Genomic DNA, 10,282 nt, shown 5'->3' with positions numbered 1-10,282 from the left:
AGTTCTGCTGTCTTTGTGTGGGACTTGAACTCTAGGCCCGAGCACTGGCCCTGCCCATCTTCAAAAGCTCAAGGCTAGCACTCTACCATTTTGAACCACAGCACCACTTGTGGTTTTCAGATGGTTTATTGGAGATTAGAGTCTCAAGGACTTTCTTGCCGGGCTGGTTTTGAACTGCAATCCTCAAATCTCAGTCTCCTGAGTAGTTAAGATTACAGGCCTAAGCCACCAGCGGCCTGCTGTTAGTTTAAAAAAAAATCAATTTGGAATATAGATCTTAATGTGCAAATTCTTCACCCGCTTAAAAACAAGATAATTATATTTCTTTCTAAGTTGTGAGAAAGCATATGCCTAATTTTTATTAACAATGTATTAATAGGACCTCCCTTTAAAAAGATCCTCACACCCTGTACTTTACTGTTATTTTTAACTCAAAAGAAGAAATTTTAAAATACGGTGTACAACTTACAGAGTGAGATACGTTTATTTGTGATTTTTTTTCTTTTTCCTAGGTAATGTAAACATGGTCCCAACTATTCTCACAGGCTCGGGCTTCAGTTACTAAAGGTGATAGGGGTTTTCTATCGGTGTAGCACAACGTACGGTTGGGGTTATAACTTCTCAGAATGCGCAGGATCCATGAAGAAACCAAAGCTTTCCTGTCGGAAGCCCGTCTCTGGTGACAGGATGTTTTGCCCCTTTGGTTAAGGCGCGGGACGGGATCTGCCGCCGTGCAGGAAGGGGCTGAGCTGGGTCGACCAGCACTCAGCCCATCCCAGGGCGTCTCCGGCTCCCGGCCTCCCTCTTTCCCATCGCAGCCCCACCCCCTCCACTCGGCGCGCTCCGGTCCAGGCCCCGCCCTTCGCGTCTGCGCTCTAGAAGAGGGGCGGGGCTCGGCGCACTGACACCTGGCTGCGGCGGAGGGCGGGACGAACTCGAGCGTGGGCTGGGATTGGCTGGGGCGGCGTTGGGGGGGGAGGCGGAACGGGGAAGGAGGGAGACGGTTGTACGGCTCGTGTCGGTGCGGGTTCTCGGGCTGCTCGGGGGTCGCGGAGACTCCGAGAAGGGGTACGGTCGCAGCATGGCGGCCGGGTCCGAGCCGCCCAGCCTTCGTCTTCCCCGCCGCCACCGCCGCCGCCAGCGGAGTCGCTGGGATGCTATAATCTGCCAGTGTTGGTTGTGAGCGCGCCGCCCGCCGTCGGCCCTTCCCCCGACCCCTCCCTCCTCCGGCCCTCCTTCCTCTCGGCGCTGCCGCCCGCCCGAGGGTCGGGCCGGCGGGATCGCTCCTCACCCCGCCCCGGCCCGCGGGGCCGGACCATGGAGGACGTGAAGCTGGCGTTCCCTTCCCTCCCACAGTGCAAGGAAGACGCCGAGGTGAGTGTGTCCAGCGGCCGCCCCGCGCGGCCTTCCGTTCCCGGCGGCTCCGGCCGTGGGGCGACCCCAGGCCCAACCGTCGCGGCGAGGGTCTCGGTCCGAGTCCCGGCGGCGTCTCGGGACCTCGGGGCGGAGCCTCCCGGCGGGCCTCCCCGAGTCCCGGGTTCCGGAGCTGCTCCCCACGCGCTCGCCCGGGGTGTGGCCCGGACCCCCCGGCCTCGGCCTCCCGCAGCTCCCGGGCCTAAGGGTCTTGTGCTGCCCCAGCCGCACCGGGGCCAGTCTAGTGTGCATCTCCCGCTCAGAATTCTCTGCCGTGTCCTCGAGTCACTTGTGGGATGCTGGACCCACGTGTGGGGGCAGAGACCTGGGGCCCGAACTTGAAGGGAGCCCTCTACCAGTTCCCCAAAGTTTGTGGTTTGTTTATAAGCAAAAAAAAAAAAACAAACTAGGACCAACAGAACAAAAGGTCACAAAGGTAACTAGTTCGAATCTTGAAAACTTCAGAAATCTTTGCCTTTGGGCAGAAAGTTAACGTGGAGAGCAAAATTCGTTACCCCTTTGTCTCCTGATTTTCGCACTTGGAAGTTTTTTTTAAAAAATTATTTTTAATTTCACCTTGCTTCTTGTTGCCTAACGTTTTGTATTAGCATTTTTTTAAAAAATCTGTTGCAAATATTCAACTGTATTGGAAACTATTAAGTTGGAATGCGCTGAAGGCTAACGCCATAACTGGGCTAGGATATTCACTTATGCTTTATTAGTAAGAGCTAGAAAGAAGTTTAATCTAGAGTTCCAAAATATTTTAAAGGTAATAGAGAAAATAAAGTCCCTCTTTTGAGAGAATATCCAGTTTATCCCCAAGCAGTTATTTTACTGAATGCCTTCATTTGGGGTTCTTATTTTAAGGACTCTTTTGCTTGTGCTTGAGACCTGCATATATTTTCAGTGTACAATCAAATAAGAAGAATTTATATATATTTTTTCCCTTAGCATACAATAGGGCAAATGAAGAGTATGCTTTTACATCTTTTACATCTTCTGTAATTTTGGTACTGCAAGCAACCTTTGAACTAATACATAACATTCCTAATTTAAAGAAATGGTAATGTAGAATTATTAAGTATTATTTATGTCACGCTAACACAATGCAGAGACCCTTGAAAATCCTAGTGTGTTATTCATTATTCAGTACTAGGGTTTGCACTCAGGATGTGGGCACTGTCCCTGAGATTCTTTTTCTGCTCAAGGCTACTGCTGTACCACTTTAGCCATACGTTTACCTCTGACTTTTTTGGTGGTTAATTGGAGGTAATAATCTCATTAATTTTCCTGACCAGGTTGTCTTCAAACCAAGATCCTTAGAGCTCAGGATGGCTCAAGATTGATTTTCATAGTAGACTCTTACTTGTGTGAAGATACCAGTAGATTTTCACTTGTGGGGATAAAAAAAATAGCTTGTAATGCCAATTTTTTCAATTTAATTTTTATTTGGTGCTGGGAATTGAGTCCAGGGCCTTGCCTATGCTAGTCAAGTGCTCTCCCACTGAGCTATATCCTAGCCCTTGGTTTTTTTGAGACAGTCTTACTGTGTAGCTCAAACTGGCTAAGTTTAAATAAATTAGTTTTTTTGTTTTTCTTTGTTTTGTGCTGGTCCTGGGACTTGAACTCAAGGTCTGTGTGCTGCCTTGAGCTTTTTGCCAGAGGTTAGCACTCTACCACTCGAGCCATAGGTCCACCACTTCAGCTTTTTTGGAACTCTTAATTGGGATTAAGAGTCTCACAGACTTTTTTTTTTTTTTTTTTTTTTTTTGGTCGGTCATGGGGCTTGAACTCTGGGCTTGGGCACAGCCTGTCCCTCAGCTCTTCAGCTCAAGGAGAGCTCTACCACTTGAGCTACAGCGACACTTCCGGTTTTCTGGTGGTTTTATTGGAAATAGGAGTCTCACAGTCTCTCCTGCCTGGGCTGGCTTTGAACCGCAATCCTCAGATCTCAGCCTCCTGAGTAGCTAGGATTACAGGCTTGAGCCACCAGCGCCCGGCTCTCACAGACTTTTTTACCCTGGCTGGCTTGGAAGCACAGTCCTCAGATCTCAGCCTAGTATCCAAGATTACAGGTGTGAGCCACTGGTGCCTGGCTTAAACAACTCAGTTTTATGTTTAGGTTATCGTTATAAATCTCAGACTTTTCTGCTCTACCTGCTCTGGAACTGCAGTTCTGTCTCAGCCTCCCACATGGCCTGGGATAACAAGTGTACCACCATGGAGTCCAGCAGTTGAGAAAGGGTTTCAAGTGTGTGCCTCAGATGGCCTTGAACCACTATATCTTCCTGTTAGCCTCCCAAATAGCAAGGATTATGAGAAAAGCTGTCTTGTCTACCAAAATGCATTGCTTGAATGTTCCAGCAAGTAAAAAGAGGAAAAGAGGAACTGCTTTGGGAGCAATCTACCTGCTCTGTGCAGTGCTTCCCATACTTTTGGCTGGTGGCATACCTATCTGCAGAAGTAAATTTTGCCTTATTGAGACAATTCTTTGTTTTCCTGTTGGTTCTTGGAGTGTATATTTATAACAAGCTGACAAGTTAGTCTTCACACCTATGATAGGAATTACCTCCCCTCTTCTAGCTGTTTGATTTATATTATTGCTTTTTAAAATATTCTACAGTAGAATCACCCAAGGAGTTTTTTTAAAATACACATGATTAGGATCCAAACAACACTGATTCTGACTTTATTGGTCAGGGAGGGATCCAGATAGTACTACTGTGCAGCTAGTTTTCAAGCACTGATGTAGAATCCTCTTCTGCAGACCTTAGTCATCCTTGCAGACTTAACGATTTTTTTATTTTTTTGTCGGTTGTGGGGCTTGAACTCTGGGCCTGGACACTGTCCCTGCACTCTTCAGATCAAGGCAAGCACTCTACAAGCCACAGCACCACTTCCAGCTTTTGCTGCTTATGTGGTACTGAGGAATTGAACCCAGGTCCTCATGCATGCAAGGCAAGCACTCTACCACTGAGCCACCTTCCCAGCCCATGTGTTTTTTTTGTTTCTTTGTTTTTTTTGGTCAGTCGTTGGGCTTCAACTCTGGGCCTGGGCGCTGTTCCTCAGCTCTTCAGCTCAAGGCTAGTACTCTACCACTTGAGCCCCAGTGCCACTTCCGGTTTTCTGGTGGTTTATTGGAGATAAGAGTCTCATGGACTTTCCTGCCCGGGCTGGCTTTGAACCGTGATCCTTAGATCTCAGCCTCCTGAGTAGCTAGGATTACAGGCGTGAGCTACCGACGCCCAGCTCCCATGATTTTTTTAAATAGTGAAGTTTCAAAACTTGCTTAAAAGGCTAAAACTAAACTTATGATTTTCATATTTATGTGCATGTGATACATTCTAATCCAAGAAGGATTACATTCTCTAAATATACCTTTTAGGAGCTACACGGACAGAATAAGAATGTAATGGGAAGCTAGGTGTGATGGCACACAGGTTTAATCTCAGCACTCTGGAGGTTAAGACAAGAGGATCAAGAGTTCAAGGTTAGCCTAGGCTACATACCTAGATGCTGATTTAAGCATGACAGGCTGAGCTGGGAATATAGAATAGTAGAAACGCTTGCCAAGCATGCTTGAAACCCTGGGTCCAGTCTTCAGCATTGTAGGGGGAAAAAGTATGATATAGATAAGATTTAATTATTAGAGACATACTCAGAGAGATGGGTGTCTGTAGAGCAAGAATTATAAGCAGGAATAACGCTTAAAATCTTGATCTGATACGGTAATGGTGTTAGCATATGCAGACAACTCAGGTTTCAAGGTTCATTCTATAAACCAAGACTGTAATCAAGGTGTCATAGTCCATTTTTGTTGCCAGTAATATAAAATGGCACAGATTGGATAAGTTGCTTTAAAACAAACAAACAAACAAACAAAAAAACAGGGGCTGGGAAGGTAGTTCAGTGGTAGAGTGCTTGCCTTGCACGCATGAGGCCCTGGGTTTGATTCCTCAGCACCAATAAGCAGAAAAAGCCGAAAGTGGCACTGTGGTTCAAGTGGTAGAGTGCTAGCCTTGAGCTGAATTGTTGAGAGACAGGGCCCAGGCCGAGTTCAGGCCCCATGACTGAATTAAAAAAAAAAAAAAAAGAGGTTTATTTTTGCTCAAGATATTCTAGGTGCAAGATCAGAGGTCTGCATCTAGTGATGTGCTTCTCACTGGCAGAGGCAGGGTATCATATGGCAGGAGGCGAGAAATGGAATGTTTGTGTGTGTATGTCTGTCTGTCTTTTGGTCTCTCTCTCCTTCAAGATTCAATCATGGGGACTTACTGTCATGATCTTATCTAATCCTAAGCATATTAATAAAAGCTCACCTCTAAACATAGTTAGATTAAGTTTTGCCTTTTTAATACCTAATAATAGGGATAAACTTGGACATGACCTTAGGACACACACCCAGATCATTTCCAAACAATAAGCACAGCGTTGGGGCAACAAAGATGGTCTCTGAAACCAGATCTGATTATGGCACAGGAGAAGTTTAAGTGAAATTTTTTCCTGAGAGAAAACTTTTTAGGTTCCAAAGGATCTATACCTAATAACACCAAAGCCTGATAGCTTATCAGATAAGGCTGTACCTATTGGTTTTGTGAATAGGAATAATATTTAATTTTCTCCTATTATGCAACTGGCTTTCTTAAAATATTTTTGTATAAATACAAAGCTCACATTCTGTTGCCTACAGCCTATGTCTGGGAAATTTGAAATTTCTTTGGAGTCTTTCAGGTTTTGCTTTAAAATTTGTATTTTAATCCTATATGTTCATGTTTTCTGTGATATAAAAGTAGGTTGGCCCGGTGCCTGTGGCTCACACATATAAATTCTTACTAAGGAAGCTAAGATCTGATGACCAAAGCTCCAAGCCAGCTCAGTGGCTAAAACACTGAGACTTCATACCTCCAGGTAATCGTGGAGAAGCCATTCTCTACTCAACCCGGCAGTTGACTAACAATAATCTTATTTCTGTAAACTTAGGCTGTTTTTACAGGGTTTTTTAAAAAATGTATATCAAAAATTAATCCCACGACTTCATACCATGGTAGACAAGCTATACTCTAGCTAGCTAAAGTGTTCTTATACTGTCATTTTTTTTTTTCTGCTGATTTACCTCAGTGCTACAACACTTGCTTGGTTTCAACTCCCAGCAAAGCAAAAATAAAAGGGTAATATAAGTATTTTTAATCTACACGTTTGACTGTCATATCTTTGTGACATTTTTCATGTTTTTTTCTTTTATTTTCACTTTAAGGAGTGGTCTTACCCTATGAGAAGAGAGATGCAGGTATGACAAACTTTTATTTATTTATGCCAACCTATATTATAAATAACAAGCTAATTTTACAGAGCATTTGAAATCTGCTGATTCATGATGTATTCACTATTTTATAAATTAACTGTTTTAATTATTTAAGGTTTATATTAGATCTTGGAAAGACAATGATTAAGCCAGATACTGTTGGCTCATGCTTAAAATAATAGCCACTTAAGTGGCTAAGATCTAGAAGAATGAGGTTTGGGGCCAGCCTTGGCAGAAAAGTCCATGATATTCCATCTCCAAAATAATCAGCAAAAAGCAACACTGGGGAGGTGTAGTGTCCTACCTAGTAGAGAGTGCCAACCAAGTACGTGAGCCAAGGGATTCCAGGCCCTAGCTTCAAATCTGGTACCCAAATAAAAAGCCCACCAAGAATTGCAGATATGTTTATGTAATTTGAACATTATGTGATAAAAATACTACCTAATAGATGCTTCATAAATATGTTAATTTTCATGTATCAGTTAAATTTTTTCTCATTTGAGAAATGAATTGTTTCCTTTTATTAGATTTAGAAATAATATGTGTAGTTAATGAGTCATATTTTCCTTTTTTGAAAAATGGAATTCCTATATTCCTTTTCTGTTTCTCTTCCCCTTCTACCACTTGAGCCACACCTCCACTTCTGACTTTTTGCTGGTTAATTGGAGATTAGATAGTCTTAATGGACTTTTTTGTCCCAAGTTAGTTCTGAACCAAAATTGTCAGATCTCAGTCTCCTGAGTAGTTAGGAGTGCAGGTATGAGCCACCAACACCCATCTTATTCCTTTTTTTTTTGCATTTCTTTCTTTGTGGTAATGAGATTTAAACTCAGTTGGTGCTCTACCACTGAATCATGCCTCTAGCCCTTTTATGCACTAGTTATTTTTGAGATTGGGTCCTGCTCAGGCATGTGCCTAGACTATGATCTGCCTATTTATACTTTGCATGAAGCTGGGATGACAGATTCATGCCACCATATCCAGGTATTAGTCAAGAAGGATTATCTGAAAATTGTTTTTTGCCCAGGCTGGACTTGAACCATAATCCCCCCATCTCAGTCTCCCAAATAGGCATAAACTACCAACACCGGTCTTTTACTGTTCTTACTGTTTGTAGTAACTCTGCTAGCCTTTGGATTAAGTGATTTCTCATTTCTAGGACTTTTTAACTTCTTAAAGTTTTGCTAACTTTTGTGTTCATAAAAATTCACATTTTAGGGCTGGGAAGGTGGCTCAGCGGTAGAGTGCTTGCCTTGCATGCATGAGGCCCTGGGTTCGATTCCTCAGCACCACATAAGCAGAAAAAGTCAGAAGTGGCTCTGTGGCTCTAGTGTTAGAGCGCTAGCCTTGAGCTGAAGAGCTGAGGGACAGCGCCCAGGCCCAGAGTTCAGGCCCCACAACAGCAAAAAAAAAAAAAATTTCACATTTTAAATATGAGTACATAAGAGGTATTATTTGGTGCTATGGAAAATGTAAAGATGACTAAAAGGTAATTACTGCCCTAAATGAAGCTCATGTCAAAGTAATCCAATATACAAATAATTTTATCATTATGCTATAGATAATACTTCTAATCCTGTTGTATCTGGCTTCGGTGGGGCTGTTGTTTTATGGCCTCAAGATGGATCAAATTTTGTACTACCTCAGATTCCCAAGTCTTGGAATTACAAGTGTGTACAACCACATCTAGATCTGTGCTGCTTCTGAGATTTGGTTGAATAAGGTTCTGTGTAATCCAAAGGGAAGGTTTTTTTTTTGTTGTTGTTTTGTTTTGTTTTTTTAATGACTGCTTTATTTTTTGTTTTTGTTTTTGTTTTTGTTTTGGTCAGTAGTGGGGCTTGAACTCTGTGGGCTTGGGCACTGTCCCTGCGCTCTTCAGCTCCAGGCCAGTGCTCTACCACAGGAACTACAAGTGCCACTTCCGGTTTTTGAGTGGTTTATTGGAGATAAGAGTCTCATGGACTTTCCTGCCCTAGCTAGCTTTGAACCGTGATCCTCAGATCTCAGCCTCCTGAGTAGCTAGGATTACAGGCGTGAGCCACCGGAGCCCAGCTGACTGCTTTATTTTTAGACTGTAGCACACAAAGAAGTAAAGTTAGATCTTACTAATCAAAAAGTAAAAAAAACATACTAAATCTATCGATTGCTTATAAAAGACTAGAAATTCACATATATGATTCTTCAGAACCGTATTTAAATTTGGAATAGCTCATTTGATATTATAAGGCATACTTACATTTCTCTTTCCAATCATTGCTCATTGTTGCTAGAAAATGTTCTTTAAATAACAAACTTTTCAGCAAACGGTGACAGTTATGAAAAAAAAAATCTCATAAAGCTGGGCACAGGTGGCTCACCCCTGTAATCCTACTCAGGAGGCTGAGATTTGAGAATCGCGGTTCAAAGCCAGCCAGGGCAGGAAACTCCATGAGACTCTTATCTCTAAACTCACCAGAAAACCAGAAGTGGCACTGTAACTCAAGTGGTAGAGCACTAGCCTTGAGCTGAAGAGCTGAGGGACAGTGCTCAGGCCCAGAGTTCAAGCCCCATGACTGATAAAAAACAAAAAAAATCTTATGAATCTAGTATATAGTATATATTTGGTCTATTTTTTTTTCTCTTCCCTAGGAAATTTTACCTGGACTGTTCTTAGGGCCATATTCTTCTGCTATGAAGAGCAAGGTATGAAATTTAGGTTATGGTCTTAAGAGAGTTTTTTTTCCCCCGTAATTTATTGTTTTAGAAATGATACACAACAGGGGTTACCTGTGAACAATTTTTCTCTAGTAAGCTTTTTAGTAGAGTTTTATTCTAGGTTGCACTCATACTAATTGGTTGGATTCAGACTATTGTTACTCTATAGCTCCTGTCTATTCCAATGTTATGTATATTTTGTATAAATGTATGTATAAATGTATGTACTAGGATTTTGAACTTAAAGCCTTGCACTAGCTAGCCTGGCACTATACCACTTGAGCTACATCCTAGTCCTTTTTTTTTTTTTTTTTTTCTTATTTTTCAAATATGGTCTTTTTTTTTTTTTTTCTGGGCTGACCTGGATGGCAGTACTCCTATTTATACTTCCCACATATTTGAGATGACTGGCTGGTGTCACGCTGTATTTTATTGGTTGAGATATAGGGTCTTTTGAATATTTTGCCAGCTGTTGCTTTGACCTACAATCCTCCCAATCTCAGCATTCCAAGTAAACTGACTAATTTTGAAGTACTAAGGTTTAAATTTGGCTTAGGGCCATGTTCCTAGTCCTTATTTGTTTTAGTTAAATTTCACTTTTTGAGGAACCATCCTTGGGCACACCAAAAATCTTCTTGCATAGCTGGAATTATAGGCTGTACTTTCAGAAACAGAGTATTTGTTCAGTCAGCCGGTGGCCTCACTAGTCTGATTTCATTAGAGAAATCTTCTTGATCGCTGCCTCATGAGTGGCTGAAAGAAAAGGCATGAGCCACAGCAATCAATTTTTTTTCCCAATTTTGCTAGACCAGTACTCAAGTGTTTTACCAAAGATCGTAAATGGGTTTTTATAAGCTATTTTTTCTCAGGAAA

At 42.4% G+C, this 10,282-nt stretch overlaps 1 protein-coding gene across 1 annotated transcript in view; it reads left to right on the top strand.

Moving 5' to 3' along the window:
• The first annotated feature begins 981 nt into the window (after positions 1–981).
• Positions 982–10,282, top strand: part of Styx (serine/threonine/tyrosine interacting protein) — a 34,296-nt gene continuing 24,995 nt past the window's right edge. Inside the window, exons 1-3 of the mRNA XM_070033231.1 lie at positions 982–1,374; positions 6,668–6,700; positions 9,344–9,397. Of these exons, the coding sequence (XP_069889332.1) occupies positions 1,318–1,374; positions 6,668–6,700; positions 9,344–9,397 (144 nt within the window). The 5' untranslated portion in view covers positions 982–1,317. The remainder of the gene's footprint in view (positions 1,375–6,667; positions 6,701–9,343; positions 9,398–10,282) is intronic.

The sequence above is a fragment of the Dipodomys merriami genome, unplaced genomic scaffold (genome assembly GCF_024711535.1).
Source record: "Dipodomys merriami isolate MVZ:Mamm:240054 unplaced genomic scaffold, mDipMer1.0.p SCAF_1, whole genome shotgun sequence".
NCBI lineage: Eukaryota > Metazoa > Chordata > Mammalia > Rodentia > Heteromyidae > Dipodomys > Dipodomys merriami.
Note: the sequence above shows the minus strand (reverse complement) of the source record. Positions and strands in the feature narration are given on the sequence as shown.